The sequence below is a fragment of the Lepidochelys olivacea genome (genome assembly GCF_965140295.1).
Source record: "Lepidochelys olivacea isolate rLepOli2 genome assembly, chromosome: 6".
NCBI lineage: Eukaryota > Metazoa > Chordata > Testudines > Cheloniidae > Lepidochelys > Lepidochelys olivacea.
Window position 1 is genome coordinate 31,000,958 of NC_140416.1, and position 22,862 is coordinate 31,023,819.

At 41.4% G+C, this 22,862-nt stretch overlaps 2 protein-coding genes across 13 annotated transcripts in view; one reads left to right on the plus strand and one right to left on the minus strand.

Moving 5' to 3' along the window:
- SWAP70 (switching B cell complex subunit SWAP70) overlaps positions 1 to 19,720 on the plus strand; it is a 57,225-nt gene extending 37,505 nt beyond the window's left edge. The window contains exons 5-12 of the mRNA XM_084630067.1: positions 372 to 518; positions 974 to 1,082; positions 1,969 to 2,150; positions 8,846 to 8,953; positions 11,011 to 11,177; positions 12,175 to 12,373; positions 15,456 to 15,552; positions 17,323 to 19,720. Coding sequence (XP_084486193.1) covers positions 372 to 518; positions 974 to 1,082; positions 1,969 to 2,150; positions 8,846 to 8,953; positions 11,011 to 11,177; positions 12,175 to 12,373; positions 15,456 to 15,552; positions 17,323 to 17,432 — 1,119 coding nt within the window. The 3' untranslated portion in view covers positions 17,433 to 19,720. The remainder of the gene's footprint in view (positions 1 to 371; positions 519 to 973; positions 1,083 to 1,968; positions 2,151 to 8,845; positions 8,954 to 11,010; positions 11,178 to 12,174; positions 12,374 to 15,455; positions 15,553 to 17,322) is intronic.
- Positions 1 to 22,862, minus strand: part of LOC311521649 (uncharacterized protein) — a 144,954-nt gene that overhangs the window by 24,708 nt on the left and 97,384 nt on the right. For 7 of the 12 annotated variants that reach the window (XR_014711940.1, XR_014711941.1, XM_084630073.1 and 4 more), the window contains one exon: positions 22,605 to 22,654. The exons of 1 other annotated variant lie outside the window; for it this stretch is intronic. Coding sequence is in view for 7 of the 11 variants with exons in the window: in XM_084630073.1 (XP_084486199.1) it covers positions 22,605 to 22,654 (50 nt within the window). In the remaining 4 variants the exon portion in view is untranslated. 4 more of the 12 variants (XM_084630070.1, XM_084630069.1, XR_014711942.1 and 1 more) reach the window with 3 other exon arrangements.

The following is a 22,862-nucleotide window of genomic DNA, read 5'->3' on the forward strand; positions in this document are numbered from 1 at the left end:
ACATCATGTATGACGTGTCCAGCAGAATTGTGTGCTAGCACTAGTAACAATAATAATTAATAATAATAAAAAAGGAAGAGTGGTGGTAAAATGTTGTCAAATAGAATCCGGAGAGATTGCAGTATTATTTCCGTTATTTTAAAGATGGTTTTACCATTTGCAAATCGGGGATAAAGGAATCACAAATTACTTTCATGAACTAAGCAACAGGTGATGGAATTGGGAGTTATGAGGAACGGAAATGTGTAAGAATCAACGTTTAGGGCCTGGTCTACTTCATTGGTCTTGGACCATAACCTTAGGGCACACAAGTAAAAGGCAGAGCAGTACAATCGAGGGGACACAATTCAATGGGTCATTCCTTTTTACAGGGTTATATGTTGAAAAAAGGTCACAGAAGGAAAAATTGGACAGAACGTTGGTTTGTGCTAAAACCAAATATTATTTCATATTACGCGAGTGAAGATTTAAAAGACAAAAAAGGAGACATCGTGTTGGATGAAAACTGTTTTGTAGAGGTAAAAATAAATTCAACTCCCTCTAAATATAGAAATTTTAAAATAATCTTTTGTGGTGGACTCCCAGTGTCTATTCAGTGATGGTGGGATATTTGTTCTGTTTTTTTCCTTTTTGCATCAGTAGATCACTCTGTTGGGCTGTCTCTCTTGGTTTTATTTTCATGAAGATCATTTAATGAAACTACTGGAATTTGTACAAATAAGTTCATGAGTGGAAAGCAGTAACAGTGAAAGCTTAACAATTTTATAATGTTTCAGTTTTCCATGAACAGCAGTTTTGCACCTTGATGTAAAATGGCATTTATATCCCAAACTATAAAATATTAAAATTAAATATTTTACTGTTGTAGGCCTTCATAGCCTGTACATGTGACTGACTGGTGCATAGGTGGGATGCGATACTGCAGTGTGGTATTTAGGTTAACTGGAAACTAATACTTTGTTTTCCATTCCAGTCCTTGCCTGACAAAGATGGGAAGAAATGCCTTTTTCTTATCAAATGCTTAGATAAAAGCTTTGAGATTAGTGCCTCTGATAAAAAGAAGAAGCAGGAGTGGATTCAAGGTAAGGTCTCTTAAATCTTAGTGATGTGAGAGTTAAGGTCCTGCTTCCACAAAGCACTTAAGCATGTGCTTAAGAACAAGATTTTCACAAGTGACTAATGATTTGGGGGTGGTTCCCCTTGAGTTCCCAAATTGAGACATCTCAAAGGGGCCTGATTTTCAGAACCAGCGAAGCACCAAAATGCTGAAAAATGGGCCTCTTCAAGGTGTCAAATTGAGGCACCCAAAATCACTAGTCCCGTTTGAAAATCTGTGCCGAAGTGCTTTCATAAATTTGATCCTACCAGCAGTTCACTTTCAGTAACTGATTTGCTGCATGTTGTGGGATGGCTAACACACAATGAAAGATGATTTTTATTTGTGCAGCCCAGATAAAATGCTGGCCCTAGAAAATGAAATGTGAGGGAACTATTTTTGACGTTCTATCAGTCAACGTACCCCTGAGAAACAGAGGGATTCTTATCTGGATTAGAAACACTGAGAAAATTGTCTAGGGATGTGGAGAAAAATTTGCAATTGGTTGTCGTTTCCTAAGGCTTTCTCTCTTACAATAATTTACATTCCCACCATCTTAATCTTGCCAATGCACCACCAGAAATTGACACTGGGTATGGAATAATCGGTTAGGGTATTATTGGAACTACTGGACATTCCTCTCTTTGGGATACAGATGATATTGCAATGTGTAGAAAGCCAGCACACTTTCTTTTTTCATGTTATTAGTTAACTTAATAAGAGAGAGTGGGGATGACGAGAGAGAGTTGTGTGTGATAACAGAGTAGCTGTTTCTCACCCACCCGGGCTATCCAGAGAGTCTTAGCATTTCTCCTAACTGAAGTTCTCTTTTATTGTTGCTTTTCCTTTCAATCACATGGACTCCTTTACAGCCATTCAGACCACTGTAAGCCTCCTGAGGGTTGGCAGCCCTCCACCTCACAAAGAAGCGCGCCAGAAACGGAAAGAATTACGCCAGAAACGGCAAGCTGAGGAAGAGGAATTGGAGCGGCAGATGAAAGAACTCCAAATAGCCAATGAGAACAAGCAGGAGGAATTGGAGACAGTGAGAAAGGTGGGGGCATGTTGTTAGCCTTCAAGCTTTCACATTGCACTGATCAGACCAGAATTTTGCCTAGAGAAGTTTCAATTTGATTGAGATTGAGTTTCTTGAAATATTAGTCTGTTTTACACATATGTGTGCTTTTTGTGCAGGGTCAGGACACCCTGAGTCAGGTTGAGCTATGCTTAGCGCAGGACCCTGGGTGGGCAGAAGGGATGGGAAAGGAGGCAGGCATGCAGCTGTTTCAACCTGGAGTTACTGGCAAATGAGCTAGACCCCAGTTAAGTTAGTGCTGTCTGCAACAGCTCTCTAGAGGCCATTTTGCTGGAGGAACAGAAAGTGCTCTGGGTGTGCCCCCTACGTCAGGGAGAGAGAGGCGTAGAGCAAGGGAAATCACCAGCTGTCCACATAGGGTAGCTTTACAGCACTTTGTGCTATGGATGCATCTCAGAGGGGCTGCACCATGGCCTGGGCATCTAGCCCCTTTAATTAATTAACTAAAGGAGCAGGGTGGAGTTTAACAGAGTTTCCATTAGGGTTTTCTTAGTTTTAATGGATTGCTAAAGTTGCATAGGTGTGGGGTAGCAGGGACTGAGAAAGAGGAAAAAATCCTGCCCCAGCACACTTCCAACAGTATGTGTAAAGTTCAGTTTCCAGAGACATATTGAAATATGCTGCAGAATCCTTGTGTGTGTTTGTAATCCGATTGAAGCAGTTTTGGGCAGATTCACAGCTCAGATAAAGGTATTGACCACATGTACTTTGCTCAAACGCATGTTTTCTCATAAAATTTGCATCGACTTTGCAGAGCAACATGTTCAGACAGCTCGAGTGTGAATATTGGGAGAAAGCTTTAGAAATCCATGTATCTGAAAAGCTCTAAAGATGTGTAAAACTTGGATTAAGGAAGGTTGGCAGAAGGTTCTATGAACAGCACTGAGGAGCATTATGTATTTGCTATTACTATTTGCTATTAACTTGCTGATCACTGCAGATAACAGAGTTGCCCACATCTGTGTGATTGCTCCCCATGAGGCTTGGTGAAAGTTAAAAGATCCATTCTACCTAATTTAAGATTCATGTATCAAAAGCTCTCGCTGTTTTCATTGTAGAAAATGTTTTGTAATTTAAATGTTCTTGGACAAAACTTACAAACCTAGTGAACTTTCCCTTAAATATCATGAGTTATTCTTGGATTTCAACCCCAGCACTTGCCATACCACATCTCAGCTGTTACCGAGAGTGCTTCCTGTCAGGATCCAGCATCACTTCCTTACATCCCAAACCCTGTGCTGTAAAATGAGACAGCTGCCTTTTCCGTTTAAAAAAATTAAATAAGCCAGAGAAATATGTTCTACATTTCCTCAGAAAAGAAGGCATTTCTGTCCCAAAACTACACTGGCCATTTCAGGACTAGTGATAGGCCTACAATCTGATTATCTCATGATCCATCAGTGCTGAAAAAGGGTCTTATACCAATAGAAAGGGGAGATTCCCATCTTCTTAATGGGACACAGGACTTTCCTCTAGCCCTGGTCAATTCAGAGACAACAGACCTTAAATTCATGATGATACATAAACTTCACTTTAGGCCATTTTCAGAAGTTTCAAAAACATGTTAGCCATAACCTCTCTCCCTCTGAGAGCTGGCTTTCACAGGCAGAGATTAAAAAATAGTACTGATTAAAAAAATCAAAATATGTCTAAAGTAGTTTTCTAGAAGATGTGTAGCATGGAGGGAATGTGGGGTGTGGTATAATAGTTTTATTGGCACTCCTTTGGGAAGACCTGTATATATCAAATGAACTCACTTGTGGATTCACAACTCATGAGTAGTTAAGCCATTCAAAACACTCTTGGCTCTCCATCTTCTGTTCTGTGCTTTTCTCCCTCCTGCTATGTTGTTCTTCCATTTTCCACTTCATGCTCCTATTAACTCCTCCCCTCCCCCGGCTCATACTATCTCCAACTACATATACTTTTTATTTTTTTTTTATTATTTGTCAGTAATTTGTGTACTGCCAGTATGTTCCATGCCATACAACGTGTGGAAGGAGACTTGGTCCTTGCCCCACTGTGGTTGCAAGCTATTAAAATTACATTTTTTAGCCATGTAACATGAAAAGCAGAACTGGTCTGCTCGTAACCTTGTCCTACATTTCAGTTGGTTTTGTGTTTCCAGTTAGAGCACGCTTGCCTCATTTCTCATGCACCTTCATAAATAGAAAATATCTGATTTATTACTTATTCTTAAGCTCTTAGAGCAAGATCAGATCCAATTATAAAGTAAACTAGAGTGACTAGACGTAGAGTGCAGAGAGTCACCCAGACTTTGAATCCATTACATGTATGCAATCTGAGGCCCTGATCCTGCAAATACATAGATAAGTTTAACTTTAAACATGTGAGTAGTCCCATTAAGTATTGTGTTTTAAAGTTAAGCTTGTCTGTGTTAGTAGAATATCATTGTTGTCAATTCTTGTGACTTTATCATAAGTCTCATATTTGGAGCTTTTAAAGTCTCAGCTCCTGGAATCATGTGAATATTTTAGAATCTCAGCTTTCGTTTAAAAGGTGAATTTTCATCTCTCATGGTTGTGGAGAGAAGCTTAAAAATGTGATCTGAGTGCATGCTATAGGCACAGAAACTAGAAGGCAAATGAAAAGAACCCAAATGTATTACTTTTAGAATCTTGTAATTCTTGTGAGCCTGATTCTTGATTTTTGAACACATCGGTTTGGTAATACTGGGATATGGAGTATTAGTTTCCTGGCCTTGCTCTGAATCTGGTAATAGAAGGTCTTGTTCTGATTTGATTCTTACCCCATAATTTTAAAGGTTTCAGAGTGGTAGCCATGTTAGTCTGTATTAGCAAAAAGAACAAGGAGTACTTGTGGCACCCTAGAGACTAACAAATATATTTGGGCATAAGCTTTCGTGGGCTAAAACCCACTTCATCAGATGCTTGGAGTGGAAAATACAGTAGGAAGATATATATAAACACATAGAGAACATAAAAAGATGGGGGTTGCCATACCAACTCTAATGAGACAAATCAATTAAGGTGGGCTGTTATCAGCAGGAGAAAAAAAACTTTTGTAGTGAGTTACTCATACCTTCTTGTCAGCTGTTTGAAATGGGCCATCCTGATTATCACAACAAAAGGTTTTTTTCTTCTGCTGATAATAGCCCAACTTAATTGATTTGTCTGGTTGGAGTTGCTATGGCAACCTCCATCTTTTCATGTTCTCTCTCTATATATATTTTCCTACTGTATTTTCCACTCCATGCATCTGATGAAATGGGTTTTAGCCCATGAAAGCTTATGCCCAAATAAATTTGTTAGTCTCTAAGGTGCCACAAGTACGCCTCGTTCTTTTTGCATAATTTTAAACATGGATAATGTGCCAAAATGCAATGCCTGCCTTAGCTCCTATCTAGTACTCCCTACTGCTATCATTTGTGTAACTTACCAGGCAGCAAAAATCCTGGGCGTTGATTTCTGTTTGCTATAACTTGAGGAGCAGGTGCGCAAGAGGAAGAAACATGGGATTGTTCTCACAGAAGCTGTGTGTTTACTGAATTGTAACTGATTTCTGTGAATCTTGCAGCAGAGATGGCAGCTGGCAAGAGTGTTGAGGCAAGAAGCTCCTTTCAAATAGGTCTGGATGACTCCTTCATCTTAGAGGGTGAAAAGAGAACAAGTTAGGCTAAGACATGAACTCCTGCATTTCCACCAAATGAAAATGTTGTGTATTTGGGGTAGAAGAATTAGCAGCTTTTGATTAGTTAGGAAATTCTTTTAATGGAAAAAGCTACGTAAACATTCCAGGAAACTGAATTGTGCTGGAAAACTTGGAGCTCAGTTTGCATCAGGCTGTGAGCCAGCATGAGTTCAAGGAGAGCTAAAGTGCACTTTGAGAATGGCCTGTGCGCCACTAAATCTTTAGAAGTGGGGGTGAGTTGTTGACATTTGTCTAAAATAACATTTTCTTATGGAATTTTGAGATTCCCCTTAATCTAATTAAAGGATGAACTTTACCCCCATAATGAGGCCAAGCACAAGGCCTATGAACTTGCTTAAGTCTGTGTTTTGTGGTCATAAGTGGGACTTATGTGATGCAGAAGGCCAGCATGTGGTCTGGGTCACATGGCGTAAGTTTCACACAGCGCCCACCATACTTTGTTTACTTCAGTAACTTTTCTGATATCTAATGCCCTTCTATAACTTCCCCAGACCTGAATAATTGTACATATATTTCCTGTTTGAAGGCAGTGTCTGGTGCGGGGGTGTTCTTGGACACGAGGGACAGAAAGCTCAATGAAAAAGTATCTATCCTAAATAAATAGCAGCAAGAATAGGATCCGATCTTTCAAGTGACTTGGCGTGGTGGAGCTTGTCCATCTGGGGCCCCCAGATGTCTACAGGGATCCATATGGATGCAGGGTTTAGCTGGTGCAGACACTTGAAAAATTCTGATCTTAGATTCCAGTTTTTATAAATCTGATTTGTATTTGGCCCCTACATTCATATTGGTGCTCCTTTGTGTTCATTTATCTTAAAAAGGGGGTGGGGGGTGGAGTGAACACGTAAAGTGCCCTTAAATTAGCATATCAGATTTGGATGTTTTTAAGATGTTGCTCCCATTCCTCCAGAACACTTTCAAAGACACTGTTGTAAAACACCTACATTTGGGAACTAAACCTAACACCAAACTTCTCTTGTACTATTTAATACCAAAGTTATTCTTTTTTTCCCTCTTATTGCTTCAGTGCTGGTCAGCCTGATAGTTTTTGTCAGTTACTTGTGTTTGTTGCTGGCTTGCAAAGAAATGAAAGCTATTTAAAATGCGTGTCTTGGCAGCTTTAACAGAGCAGGTGTTGAGTTAGTGAAGCTGCAGGGGAGAAAGAGGAAGTAGAGTAGCAGTTCAAATTTGGGATTTTCAAAAGACAGTAGAAGAGGTAGGTGTCCATCTCCCACTGAAAGGTGATGGGGCCCTAATCCCCTTCGGCACATTTGAGTATCCCAGCCTAAAATGTCAATAAAATATTCTTTCTTTGATAAGATGTTAGTATCTCAAGATACAGATGGGTTTCCAAAAGAGGGGTAATGTGTGAATTAGCTTATTTGAAGGAATTATTTTTGCTTTTAAAAGAAGTGGTGTGAAATTCCTGACTATTGCTTGTACAGCACTGTCCGAGCATTTTACAAATACTAATCCATGCACAAACTTTGTGACGAGATCAGAGATTATCATCCACATTTGTGGAACAGAGATGCAGAGAGGTGAAGAGACTTGCCAAAGGCTGTAGAGGGTGCTAGGGTCAGACTTGGCACTCGATTCTAGTGTCTTTTGTCTCTGTCCTTTGCTCTGACCATGTCCCACTATTATCTTTTCCTTTATAATTTCAAGTGATGGTTATTGGCTCCATTCTTATCAACCCTGTATGATATAACCTTGTGGGTAATCATGTGGATGTTAATGGGACACAGTCAAATTGCATAGATCATTTTCATTTTTTTGCTGCTATACTCCATTATGTTTAATTATCTCATAGAAAAAAATCATTTTCTTATCCTCTGAGACAACTTTGGCTTTGTCAGGTGCTGTGTGGAAATCCTCAGGCCCTTAGAGCTCCTCCCTCAAAGCATCCACTGCAGCCAAGTGTGCAGAGGGGTGAGTCCGAGGCTTCCCACCCTGCACAAAGCCTGTGACCTCCTGTCCTCTTCCTCTATGCCTGGGTATTAGCAGCAGCCAGGAGGAACTGTCCTGCCAACCTCGTGACCTCATCATTCACTCAACTCTGAAATCTAGATTTTTGGATTTTCCCTCTCATTTGCTCTGTTGTCACTGACTTTTGGTCCCACAGGTCAAATTGCAGGGCAAATTCATTCAATTATGTAGAATTTTAGATCAGGGTGGTATTTTGGGGAATGCATATGGGCCCAAAGATAACTCTCTGCTTCTCAGTCAGTTGTTAATTATTGGAAAATTGATTATAAAACAGACAGCCCTGTAATATCTGTAAAATCACAAGAAGCGTGTTGTACTCCTGTTGTCCACTCACTCACTGCTGGCTATTGTTCAGTCCCCATACGTGCAGTCGCTATTGCAGGAATCTGCATAGGTTTGCCCAGAGCTAGGTAGGAAATGGGTTTCCCACCTGGTGAGAATTTTCAAGAATTCATTTTAGGACCAAAAAATCGTAAATTTTTATGAACCAAAAACTGGCAACATTTTTGGATTGGGTTAATAGAAATAATTCATTTCAGTTTTTATCTAAATTTTTTTAAACTATAAATTAAATTTAAAAACAGGAAGCCATTTTGAAGTGAAAAACAACTTTTTTGTTTTGAAACGAGGCATTTGGACAATTCTGAAAACTCACCTTTTCGTGCAAACAGTTTTTGTGCTGATGAACTGGCATTTACAAAAAAATTAATTTGAAAAAATTCCCGACTAACTGTAGTGCCACCCACAGTTTTTTGAGTGAGATGCCCATTTGTATGAATGGGAGCTGAGAACGTTGTTTCCATCTAGTACGTGAGATTGGATGGGAGGAGGTTTCATGGATGGTACCAGGTAAACAGACTGACTGAAGGTCAGTGAACCACTTCTGGTCAGCCTGTGGTTAGCATGTAATCCATGCAGGTGTGAGATAACTGTCTCTTACACTCTTTTACATGGTGTTTTTCTTTGTACAGCAACTGGAAGAAGCAGCTGCTCGAGCTGCAGTAGAAGAGAAGAAACGTCTTCAGACTCAAATGGAACTGCAAGACCGATTCAGTCTGGAGCTAGCGAGAGAGAAAATGGTGAGTGTTGGGATAGTCAAAAACATTTTGAATTTCCTCAGTGAGCTGTGTTTCCACCATGACAATCATAGGCTTTTGCTGAATGGATTCCAAACATGTTTTAAATGGTGGCATACCAGAGTAGATATACTGTATCCTGATTTGTGGTGCATTCATTTTGAATAATCATCTACAGATTGATGATGTTTGTACAATTCTGGGACAACATGAATTGTAGTAGTTGAGTGAAAAGTGTGTTTCTTTGTGCTTTAAACAGTCAAATCTATTCTTAATTCTAAATAATTTTATTAAAATAGAATTTTAAGAGCTTTGTGATTATAAAGATAACAGTGCTTAGCACTTATATTGTAGTTTTAGCTGTAGCTCTCAAAAGTTTAGATGAGGAACCCATGGCTGACAGAGGTTCCTTGTTAAAGGTCACAAAAATGAATCCGTGGCAAAGTTAATACAGAACCCAGCTTTCCTAATTCCATGCTGCTTTCCTTAAAATACATCTGCTATCCCTAAAGCCCTAATTATTACATAGCACATATCTACCTATTAAACTTTAGAAGCAACATGTCTTACATCACAGCCTTGTAATGCTGGCTCGCAGTTAGTAAATCAGATCCCAGGATGAATTTTATCATAATTTTTCATCAGGGGCTTTGTCTTGAATAAAAGGTTATATTACTAAAGTTATCCACTGAAAATAAAGGACAAGTGTTGATTGTCACTCAGATGCTTCTTTGCATAAAGTCTTGGGGCATAAAGCTATTGTGCTAATCCAGTGATGGGATGGCCGTGCACGTGGGAGGGGGTGGGCTCCGTTCTGGAAAATGATCTTGTTTGCTGGAGCAACAGAGGCTTGAGATAGCTGTGGAAGCAGCATGCTTAATAGCTGCAGGAGAGGAAATGCCTTTATGGTAGTCAAAAGCAAGCCCCCTTAGCTGGTTAAGGAATGACTGTAATGAGCATTGAAGCATGTCCTACCTGGTCTTCAACAATGAGGTTCAGGGTCATGGCTTGGTGCCAAGAGTAAGACATAGTAGCTAAGTTTCAAACAGTGACTGGAGGGAAACTTAGATGTTTGTCTCCTGCTTTACCTTCATTGCTCTCTTCCCTCAGCCTTTCACCTTGCTAAAGGGGTGAGACAGCCTTCTACAACTAGTACTTTCTTCTTCCCAGACTGTCCAATGACCATAGCTTCCAGCTCTGCATGACACATGGTGAGAATGGGGAGCCCAGCAGAGGAACAGCTGTGCAGCAGTTCTGTCAATTGTGCTTGGTTCCGTGCTCTGGCCATGTGTTAAAAGAGGGATTGAGAGATCTGAAGGAGAGGGGGTGTGGAGCATTCCCATTAGTCTGGCATGGCTGGAGGAGTGGCAGGCAGTTGTCGTCTTTGTCTCTTTCCTTGATTTCCATAGTTCTTCTGCTTTCTCTGCATAGCCAACACCCTTTGCTGTGGCTTTCTCTCTGCTCCTTTGATTTCTCTGCTTTTCCAGCCCCACATGCACTCCCATACCCACAACTGCCCCTGCACCACTCTTCACTGCCTACCACTCTGGACTTCACAGTGTGAAATTTACTAAGGGGTTGTCTATACACTGCTGTTGAACTAGTTTAAAATTGTATGTGGACTCTTTTGTCTGTATAATACTGGTTCCAGTCGTTTAGCTTGTGCCTATAACTTGCCTGACCTGAGCCAGGCTTAAACCACTCTAAGAGCATCCCCACAAAGTTGTAGCTATTTAACTAAGCCAATATGAAACCACACCGTTAGTTATGAAGCTACAACTCTGGGTGTAGACCAGGCCTAAGTGTAACTACGACATCCTGCTGTGTGGACAGCACAGAGGGTAGAGAAGGTAAGCGTCCTGGGAAGAGTACAAGTAGAGGAGCTGGGGAAGTGAGCTGCATGTGAGAATCCTGCTTGAGGTGGGAAACTTGGCAAGTTTAGTGAAAAGGTTCTTTCTCTGAAAATGGAAGATCCTTGAGGGCTCCATCCTGGGCAAAGAAAAGCCCACTACTGTCATGGGGATACTGAGCTAAGGTGTGTCTTCACTTTATGTTGTCAGGTAAGACAGCAAATGGAAGAGCAGGTTGCTCAGAAATCGTCTGAACTTAAACAGTATTTGCAGAGAGTATGTGAACTCGAAGAAATGTATAAAGAGCTACAGGAAGCCTTGGAGGATGAGAAACAGGCACGTCAAGATGAAGAGACCGTAAGGAAACTTCAAGCCAGGTGTGGTTTTTAGTCTTATGGTAGCAGTGGAAGTAAATCGATAAAACCATTCCTGACAGGCATGGTCTAGGTTTACTTTGTCCTGCCTCAGTGCAGGGGCCTGGACTTGATGACCTCCTGAGATCCCTTCCAGCCCTGCATTTCTCTGATTCTAGGATATCCGAGAGGAGGCTTAGGGGTGAGGTGAGGGATTGAGGTGCTGCTATCCACTGGGCTCTCTCAGATACTATAAGCGCGAGGAATTTACAAATACATAGTAGTGATTAATAATTGTTGTGATATTTATTAAGATATCAAAGCTGAATGTAGTAGATACATTGGGGGTATAGAACAGATCTGGATGTTTGAGTATTGGACACTTGTCTTTAAGGCCTAAACATTCAAACGTGACTAATGCTTTTGGCTGTCTCAGTTTTTGGGTTCCCAACATGACGCTGTAAAGAGGCCTGACTTTCAGGTGTGGTGCTCTGCACTTTCAGACAATCAGGCCCCTTTTCGTGTGTGTCCACTTTGGCACCAACAATGTGAAGTCACTTCTGAAAATGGAGCCCTGCATGTGTACTATTTTACTATTACATGTTTTCACAAAGCAATAATTATCCAATTTTCATATCAACTTGTATTTTATCCCGAATTAATTTCATACTGATAATGGAAAATGGCTGCACTTTCATTTTCTACTGTGGGTTTCAATCCTCCCTGCTAGTGACAACTTTATGTTCCCCGTTTTTCGTGTGGTTTCTTAGTGTTGGGTAGTTACACTATAGGCTGAAATAACTCCCTGAACAGCATTTTTTGTGATTGCGTTGTTTGTGCTCTTGAGTGACTGGTATGGGTTCTAATGTGTGTAAAAACTCCTCCCTTTCCCGTGCTTTCCAAGTTAATCATCAGAAAGTAATGTGCTTGATCGCCTTGCGTGTTAGCATGCATGTGCTAGATAATGGATTAGACGTAGTTTTCAAATACAGTGCTGTAGTCATCACAATCTCCTCTCTAGGTTACTGGAGGAAGAGTCAGCAAAGAGAGCTGACCTGGAAAAATGGCACTTGCAGCAGCAGCAGACCATTCTGATGACAGAAGCAGAGAAGCAAGAGTTAGAGACCCAGAGGATCATAAAGGAACAGGCTCTTCAAGTCGCTATGCAACAATTGGAACAGCTTGAACTAGAAAGGAAGCAGGCACTTGACCAGTATGAGGTAAATTACTTTGTGCCACCTGTGTTCCTAATCTGCCTAATGCCAGGTGTTCAATGAGAGCCAAATTAAAACAAATTTAGGGGTTGGTAATGGGATACTGTGCCTCTTTAATTCATGTGTATGCATTTGAATCCAGCCCAAGACAAAAAGTTATCTCCAGCTTTTTTCAGTGGCCTCTATGGTGCATGTTATGGCCCCGTCACTTCACAACTTAGACTTCATAATCTTTGATGTATTTTATCCTCTCTGTGAAAAAGGGAACTGCTTTTATTCCCATTGTATGGATGGGGAACTGAGGCCCAGTGTCATACAGAGCAGGGAATTGAACCCATGTCTCCTGACTCCCAGGCTAACAAGGACCATCCTGCCTCTCATGCGAGAGCTTCAGTCCAGTTCCCCAGGTTAAGTGTCGATATTGCACGAACCACCAGCACAGCTAGCACTAATCGAGAGCCCCGTCGGCAGTCAGAGGATGACAAGTAATGATTACAGGGACTGGATTGTCCTCTGACCCCTAGAACTGGCCTTTCTGTGCATAGTTGGGTGACACACAATGGCTTGATTCTCAGGCCAACTTGCTTTCTTGATGGCGTTGCAAGGAACACATTAACATTAAACCATGCAAGCCGGGACATTCAGAGGCAAAGACGAAGTGGTTCTGATCCCCTTATTGTGATTGTACCTCAGCCATACCCAGTTGTGTCTGGGAATGTTACAGAACATCGAATTGTTCTGGGGGGTTGAAGTTGAGTGAAATAATGGGTGCACCCCCTCACGAGAGGAAAGTGAAATTAAGAAGTGCAATATCTTGAACAGATAATTTCCAAGGATCTCTTAGACTTACATAATTAGGGCTAAGTGTGACATTGCCTTGGGAGTTGCTTGATTTTCTGATAACACTTGAGCCATCTTTGATTACACATGCACAGGTATGTACATCCATAAACAAAACCACATTCCTACTCCAACTAGCAGCCTGCCAAAACCAGATTTAAATCTAACAACTCTAAACTTTAAGCTACTTGTTACTTTTTTTAAAGTTAGTGCAAATATTTTAAATATTTAACAAGGTTTCTTTAAATATTCAGATTTCTGATTACATAGTCTGACCTTTCCTTTACAAATTGGGCCTCTACGAATTGTCTGGCATTGATTCAAAAGGCCAGCTGAGATTAGAGGAAGGAAGGCTAGGTCTTTAGGCTTCCATTTCACCCATTCATTCTGGTGCTCTCAATTTGTTCATGTTCCCCCAATACCCTGACAAACGTTCCAGGATGCTTGAACTGCCTTGCATGTGCCCAAGACGAACACTCTCCTCACAGTGTGTCACTCTATGAAGTTACTGATTAGCGTACGATGGACTCTCAGGGGCATGACCATTCAGTAATGGTCTTAGCCCACAAACAGAAACCTCTTGCTCCGTGGAAATTGTTCGCCCTGCAAGTGTCACTTCAGCCCTACCTCTGCTAGTGCAGAATATCTTTCTAAACTCTGTTCCCCCAATTGACAGCATTATAAGCTAGACTAAAATATTTTGTTATGTACTTCACTGTAATCCCTATGAGCTTTAGTCATGAACCAGGACCTCACTGTGCTGTGCACACTGTACAAACAACAAAAAAATGGTCCACACCCCCCCTCCACCCCCCAAAAAGCTTACCCTCTAAGGATAAGATGTAAGGATTATAAATGGAGACACAGACATATGGGGGAGTACAAGGACATAACGAGGTATACGTGGTCAGCATGCTAAGCAGTGGTCTTGGCATATTGTCAAGTTTCTTTGTAGGCATTATGCAAAGGTGGATAACAAGATGGCTTTGCACGTGTTTATGTGGAGCTCCTCTCCAGCGTGAGGAGTAGCGTGGGTGAAAGTACAAAGATGCTTGTTTGAAATTCAGCATGTAGGCAGTGGAGGCTGGCTGGCATCATGGGCTGACCAGAGGCCGGTGCTGACAGCTCGATAGCAAATTGGGGATAGGCTGTGAAGGGCTTGGAAAGTGAAGACAAGCAGATTATGTTTGGTGCGATAGATAACAGGGAGCCACTGGAGGTACACAGAGAAGGGTGATGTGGGCAGAATAACAGGCTAGGAAATTATCTTTGCTGCAACATTCTGAATGGATATGAGTGGGGCAAGATTGCATTTGTCCAGGCAAGAGAGAAGGATGTGGTAGTAATCAAGACATGAGGTGGTGGCATGGATGGATAGGAAAGGGCATAATAGAGCAATGTTAAGCAGAAAAAATAATCAGCAAGATTTAGACATAGCCCAGATGTGAAGACCTAGACAGAGGTGTGAATTGAAGATAATGTCCAGGCTGTGGGCATGCAGGGTGGTGCTGTTGTCTCCAAAGTGATAGAGAAAAGAGGTGGCAAGGAGCTCTTGGTTGGGGAGGGGGAATATTAAGAGCTATGTGTTTTAACCATATTCAGTCATCAGTTCAAGCTCGACATCCGTGAGGAGATGTGGGGGAGAGAGGCTGAGAAGTCAGTTTGGAGAGGAGACAGGTCTGGAGCAGTGAGGCAGATCTGTGAGTTGTGGCGCAGAGATGGTAGTTGAATTTGTTTGCAGATAGGATTACTCGGAGATAAGGTGTAAGGGGAGAAGAGAAGGAGACCAAGGACAACACCCTGTGGAGAGGATGAGGAGGATCCCCAGAAGCAAAGGACAAATTGAAAGAGCAATTAGTGAGGTGGGAGGAGAAGCAAGACAGGGTCATGGAAGCCAAAGGAGGACAAAATTTCAAGATGAGCCTGGTTGACTGTGTCAAAGGCAGCTGACAGGTCAAGGAGGATGAGGATGGAGTACTGTTTATTAGCTTTAGCTAGGAAGAGAGAGATCATTAAAGACTCTGACTTGAGACTAATTGAGTTGACTGGTAAAGAATTGTTCTCAAAAAGTGAGTGGTCCTAGTTGAACTGACGACAAAGGATGTTTTAACTGGCTTTTGTGGGAGTTAATCAGTCTCTGAAAGGGGAGGTTTGAAAGAGAGTTTCATCTTCCTGTATATTTTGTGTGTTGTATCTGGAATAGGCCAGAGCCTTTTAATATTTTTAAATGTGCTGCATCTTGTTTCAGGGAGTCAAAAAGAAGTTGGAACTTGCAGCTAACAAGACCAAGAGCTGGAAAGATAAAGTAGCTCATCATGAAGGATTAATTCGATTAATAGAACCAGGTGCGTAATCAGTACAGAAAATACAAATTAACAGATGTGTCCAAGAAAGGACTCGGAGCTCCTGCCTGACTTATCCAGGGCAGCCTTTCCCTTTAGCTCATCAGGTATCACTGCCACCTGCAAATACCACATTTTAAAATAAGCACATTGAATAAAGAGGGACCCTGCAGAATCTGGGGGCTGTGGTTTTTCTGACTCAACATATAGTGCATTGAGAAATTGGAGTGGATTGTGCAAAATCTTTAAATGATTTTGAGAACAAAGATTATACCACAGTTTCACGTTATCCTCCATTTCTTTGCTGCGGAGCCAAGTAAACAGTGTCAATATGAAGTATTAGAAGGGTACTGTCAGCATTGACAGCCTTAGAGCCATCTGATCTCCCTGCCAGCTCCTTTCTTGTGAAAACAAAATTTCAGTTGATCAGATTCCTGCTCTAGCAAAAGCTACGCCATTGGTTGGAGCAGGATTGGGCCCTGAGCTACTCAAAGAATAAGGGTCTTAGTGCTTTTCTACCTCCTGAACAGTCAGCCAGGAGAGGGGAAGCACAATGCCCAGGGCTTGTTAATTTTGCTAAGAGGCTAGACATTCAGTACTATGGTAACTCTTAAGACTTCGCTATCCTCAGTGATGTATTAAACAAACAAACAAAAATAATGCTTAGGGAGCTTTTTTAGGTTGAGCCTTTTCAAACTTGTTCACATTCTTAAAATCCTAAAAATCTGTTTACAATATATGTGTGTGAAAAAGTTACTTCTAGGGCTAGCTCAAGTTAGTTTTGTTATTTAGGGTGGGTAATACAGGAAATAAATAGCAAAAACATGGAATAAACCACTTCCTTGTTTACATTAACAAGCTCAGCCAAGACAGTCTAAGACCTCTAGTCCAATGAGCGTGTATTCAGTGCATGTGCAAGGGATAGAAAAAAGTGGCATCTCAATCCTGGGCCCTGGAGCAACCCCAGCACTTCTCTATTAGCTGGGGACTGCTGGAACATGGAGGCTACCCAACCAGGTCCCCTTTCTCTTGGGGACATTCCTGATAGCTACATCTGTTCTGTGCCACATGGAGATTTCCCATTGACAGGAGGCAGCTTAAGGTAGTTTTGCAATGCCTTAGTGCTGCCGAGAATCCTTGGTGGGACTAAGGGTTTGGCCCAAGGTTTCTACAGACACAGGGAAGGGGTGCTGTAGATCAGCCATAAGTCTAGGGAAAAAGCCTCTGTTACTCATAGTATTATTTCTATTACCCAACTGCCTAGGAGCCCTAGTCATGGTCCAGAACTCTTCTGTGCTAGGCGTTATACAGATACAGAACAAAAAGATTGTCCCTGCCCCCAAAAGAGATTATACTAAGAGATTGGTCAATTGTGCCACAGGCATGGATAATTACAAAGAGATGGCTGGTGTCCTAAAGGAAGGGAGAAAATCTTGGCAAAGGTGACAGAAGTCAGTGGTTGTGGGTTTCGGACACATATACAGATGCACTTCTTGTAGTAGTAGACACGTAAATTGTGTTAAGTCGTGCCAGGTATTGTGAAAAAAGGAACTTGGTGAATGGAATGGGATTATGAACTTGTGCAAGAAGTGCATATAGAAGGTAACCATGGATTTTTAAAAACTGGTTACCTTCCTCTAGCCAACAGACGTTCGTTACCGCACGGCTTGTTGTACTGACTCTAGCTGTGCTCCATTTAGCCTGATGTAGCAAACAGTAATTTCACCTATGGAAAAATGTCTATTTTATATCAAATATTATAATGTCTTTCAGGGTCTAAGAATCCTCACTTAATTACTAACTGGGGACCAGCAGCCTTCACTCAAGCTGAACTTGAGCAAAGAGAAAAGAGCTGGAAGGGGAAAAAGGCCACTTCTGAGTAATGAAGGCAGCTGAAATCTCACTGAACAGCAATAAAATATTTGATCATGCCATTTTATACTTCAAATATGGCTTACTGCTTGTAATGATTGAGTATGTTCAAAGCAACACATTCTGCAAATGCTATCTACAAAGGGATCTTTTATCATAACTGTATACAGGAGCTGTCATGTCTGCAATTTTCCCTCCAACACTTAGCTTCCAGAAACTGTTTTATTTATATGGAAAACATTATCCAATCTCTCAGTTGCAGATTTTTATTTAAATAATAATTTTGTTAATAGAATACTTACTAAAAATGTTATGACATAACACTGTGACTGCATTTGATAGGTTAAGTACTGTTATTTCTAGTGTTTCTAAAGTGAGGGAACTGCTTGCCTATGTCTTTATACAGGCAGTATCATTTAAAACAAGTGGGACCCATATTCTGAGAGCAAACCCACTTCTCTTCCCACTGCCAATCATAGTCTCCTTTTGCCCTTCATTTCATCTCCTCCACTGGACACGTAGGACATGTCTACACTGCAATTGGCTCAGACTCGAGCCTAACCCTCTACACACAAATCATGCTACCCCAGGGTCCCAACTTGAGTCAAGCTGGGACCCAGCCTTCAAACCCTATTGCTTTACAGTGTAGATGCAGTCCCACTGGACTTATGCTTGAGGAATCTGGCAAAAATATTCCTTGAGCCAGTCAAGTATTCCCACACTGCACCATGAACAAAGGGCTAAAGCAAGCACATGTTAGAAGTCTGGGGTCTGGGTAGTTGGACTCTGCCTTGGATCATGAAGTATCCATGGTGGAACCCAGGTTTCAACAATTTCTAGTATGCACTCGAGCCCAAGGCTTGATAACTAAATTTCTTCTAACCCTGAGCTTATATTGCAGTGGAGACATACCCTTAATTTCCTCTTTGTGGCTCTGTTACTATACAGTGACCCCTAGGCTGGGTTCTCTTTGCACTGATGCATCTGAGTCAGCACTGTATGACCTGACAGCTCTCTGTGGACCACCACTGTGTACTTCATAATCACATTTTGAGAAGCACTGGTCTAACACAATTGGGAAAAGCAGCACTCCGGGATCATGGCCGTAGTGCAATCTCTGTGTGGAAAAGCAGCTGCCGCCCCAGCTGTCCTAAAGCTTATGTCTTCAGTTCGTGTACTTTGGTTAAAGTCTTTTTAAAAGACCTCCACTCATGATTTAAAGACATTCTATTCTTCAAACAAATCATGGGCTTGATTCAGAAATTAGTGGATGAGGTTCTTTGGCCTGCATTATACTAGAAGTCAGCCTAGCTGATCAGAGTAGTCCCTTTAAGCCTTAAAATCTGTATGGCAGGTACAGTCTCCAGCTGGAGGAGACATACTTCCACCTGTCTACCTGTTAGGACTAACATGCCTGCACTCAGGGCAGCTAGTCCCTTACACTGCTGCAGCCACATTCCGTTTTTAGTACACGGGGAGAGTAGCGCTCTGAGCTGGCAACAACAGCCCCAGCTTGAAGTGTAGCCTCAAGAACTATTATGAAACAGGTGAGATGCTAAAAACTGTTTATGAACCAGGTTCCACCAATCAAGGAAGAGAAAAAATTAATTTGATTTTTTGTTCTTTTAATCCTATAATTGGGATGAAAACTTAATTAACCCAGCATTCCAATGCCACCCTCACCTAGTATTATTACCTTTAAATAACAAAACAAAAACCTTTGTCACTGATCGCTATGAATCTATCCCATTATACTAAAAACATTCAAAGAACTCTAGCACGGGATGGGTCTTGCAGTGGGGAAAGCCATTTGTTTCAAAGTAATATACTACATGATTTTGCTTTGTAGACATTCCCCCACAGACGTCAGTCAATTCCTGAGAAATCTTTCCCCAAATGCGCACTATGCCCCACACTGAGTAGCAGCTACCCATGTGTAGGGTCTGCCAATCAACTTTTGATTTGCACCGCTATGAAATGTACAGTTCTCAACTTCTAATTTTTAGTGCAACTAAATGTTAAATTATTGCATAGTTAAATATGAAAATGAATGTTTTAGATTGATAACCATATATTTGTGTACAGAACAGTATTACTAAGTGATTCAGTAAAATAACAAGTAGAAACTGTACAATGTTGAACAAAACCATCCTTCAGAACTGGAACTCATCTGTTTTTATTTGCTGGAGACTCAGAAGTGTCTGATTTCAGATCCCCCGGTGTTTATGGGTGGTTATATTTTTATACTAATTAATTGAACTCATTGTTTCAATAAATGGAGATACAGATTTGAGTGCTAGCACATCCTAGAATTTCGTATTTGTAATTACTGTACAGTAAACTAATATTTCTTTTAGTTTGCTGCTAAGCTACTACTTGGACTATAATGGTTTACATAAGAATGTGCTAATACTATCATAGCTATACATTTTTAAACTGGTAAAGGAAGAGCTGGAAAAGTGTACCTTACAATCATCTCCCTACCCTTTTTTTTTGGCATGAAGGTGTATTGGGCTAATTCATTTTCTGCTGTCTTTTTTTTTTTTTTTTAAACTTGTTCAAAATATTTTAAGGAAATACCAAATGATGCAGACTTTTTTACTGTTCTTTAGAATTGGCTTTTTAATAAAATAATTAAAAAAAGTTATTTACACTTTGAGATGAACTTGTACACTTTTCTTTGGCTTCTTGGAATGAGAAATGGTCTGTGTGCAACAGCACATTTATTGTACTGAGCAAATAACCACATGGAAAAAACAATTTAGTCATTCAAGCTAGTGACCACGTTCAGAGACTGTCCACACTCAGAGCTCAGGATCCTTTGGGCTTTGGATCAGGCTATAAGCACCAAAACAATTTTAGGGACCTTGTATGAAATTTGTTGTAGCCCTTGTCTTTGCAGTGGTTTAATTTGTCAACACTACTCTGCACAAAGTGCTCTTTATGGTAGTGGTTGTACCAGTATTCTCTGCTTCCAGGAACAATTCTCCCATTATGCCCAGCAGTGTTGCTAGGAATAGGGCCTTGAGATTAACTGCCAAACACAAGGTGCAGCAATTTGGCAAGGAGTTCAGGCTAGGTGGACCAGTGCAGCTACATTTCTTGTGGCTTCCCTGCCACCCTGAGCAAAAAAAATGCTGTCAAGTAGTTGAGCTCCGGGGGGAGCTGAAGATTGGTGTTACAAATATTCAGTGCAATCGGCACTTAAAGGATGCTTGGGGGCTGCAAGGTATTGCATAGGGACTGTAACCTCAAAGCAGTCTGCCTGTCACTCCAGTGCCATGCTTCTTGGTCTAAGTACAGGCAGGACCAACCTATCCCAGAGGTCTTTTCAACATTACGATTGAAACTTGGTTAGTGAGAAAATGTTTTATAATAGGGTCGGTGCTATCGGCGTGTAGCACAGGTTCCCTGACTTGGGCCTTTTTTCTTAAGAACTCCACTCCCCCTCTGGAGAGCGTTTACTAGGGTTGGAAACAGTTTGGCTGCTAGTACAGCCCCATGGAGGCTAATACCTGTTTCAAAAAATGGGGTGGCTGTCTTAAGTCATTTTCCTTGTAAGGAGTCTACTTCAGATGGACTTGGCACAATTGTTTTCTTTTTTTTTTTTTGCTAACACCAATGCAGCTCCACCACCAATAGCAGTAATGGGGGCTCTAGTGTGGATGAGGCTCCTCCTGCCATGAGCAATTTTTACCACCATGTTTTCTAAGCAGTTTTAAATGCCACCGGCCACATGCACTGTTGACACTGCCAATGGGAGCTAACCAGTGGTAGCAACAGTGGGAAATGTCCTTCCTCCTTTGGGGAGGAAAAACCCTAGTGTAGATGTCGAGTAGGAAAGGTGTTACTGTACAGAACAGTTCTCAGCATCACTGTGCCTGGTGGCGGGTCGTTTTATTCCTAATGAGGAATAGGTCTAAAAGAAAACTTGGGCCAGCTTCTTGGCTGCTGTAAATAAAACACAGTGCCAAGGGACTTCTGCTTTGCATTTAGGTCACACATTTAATCTGTCCAGTGTGAATTTAGTCAGAAGAAGGTGGCCCCTTCTCTTATTTCTTCTGGTGTTCTCTCCTTCTCAATTCTGCTCCCATCTTTTATAGACTCCTCCCTTCCAAGTCACCTTCCCCCTCCTACATATTGCATTGTCGCCACCATCTTTTTGTGCATCTCCCAGGAGCATCTCTAAACCCTTCCTGGGAGTTGGTTTGGCACAGCAGGAAGCCCTCAGAGTCCTTCAAAAGATGGGAAATTATGGAAGAGTACTCACACTGCAACAATTTCATCTGTCTTGGAAGCTGTCCCAAACATTTTCTGATTGTATCAATCCTCTTAATGGGGTTTTAAAATAAAATTAAAATGTAGCATCTTTCTAAATAAAAAAAAAACCCTCTCATCATTTTTTGGTTATTTCTTAGCTGATTTCTGTTTTGCTGCCTCAGTTGATTAATAATCACATTACTTCATGGGCTTTGTCTGCTTTCAAATGTTCAATCTTGTGAAAGATGCTACATACTTTAAAAACATCCCCACCCTCCCATTTCAAGCATACTGAATAGTTGCCCTTTGAATCAAGTCCACTTAAACAAAATAATAAATAAACAGTCTCCACATTAAGGGTACCTCTCAGTCAGTCAGTGTATTGGCTCATGAAACATGGCAGCCTGGAAAACCATACCAACCAACAACCCTGCTGTTTCCAGCAAGCCCCAGACTTACAGAAGATGATGAGAGAAAATTTTATAAGGAAGTTCTTGGTGAAATGCTACACTGGGCAACAGTCTGTTCTGGAGATCTCAGTTCAAACACTGCTGAAGGAAACTAAAGCCCTGCTCCCACTGAAGTCAATGGCAAAATGCCTGTTTCCTTCAGTAGAAGCTGGCCTGCTGCCCTTACATGCTGCACTCCAGAGCACCCTGAGGGAGAGTTGAGTGGGTGCCTTTTAGAGTATCAGTTAGATGCAGGAGTGAGCTTATTCACAAGTGTCTCCTTGATCCATCTAGGTCTCAACACAACATTGTTCCTTTCCCCCACCATATGCTTAGCCAGGGAGCTAGGCACATTAGAACCTCACCCACCTCCTCCCAAGCTGTAATACACAAATGTCCTATGTACTACTTGTGGGTGTCTGCAAGCACTTCAGGAAGCCCTCAAAAGATGGAGAGGCATGGAACAACACTCACACTGCAACAACGTTGTCTTCCTTGGTAGCAGTCCCAAATCGTCTCCCAATCTGTAACAGACAAAATGTTAGACCTACCTCTTATTTCTCTTCCTTAAGCCCATATCTACCTTCAGTAACACAGCAAACACATCTTTTCTACTGACCAATAGTGAATAGATTTTAACTTAGGATCCTGCCAATGTTACATACACAGGTGGGTCTCTATTTTCCTAAATAGTGACTGTTTATCTATTATTTGCAACAGACAGTTGCAGCC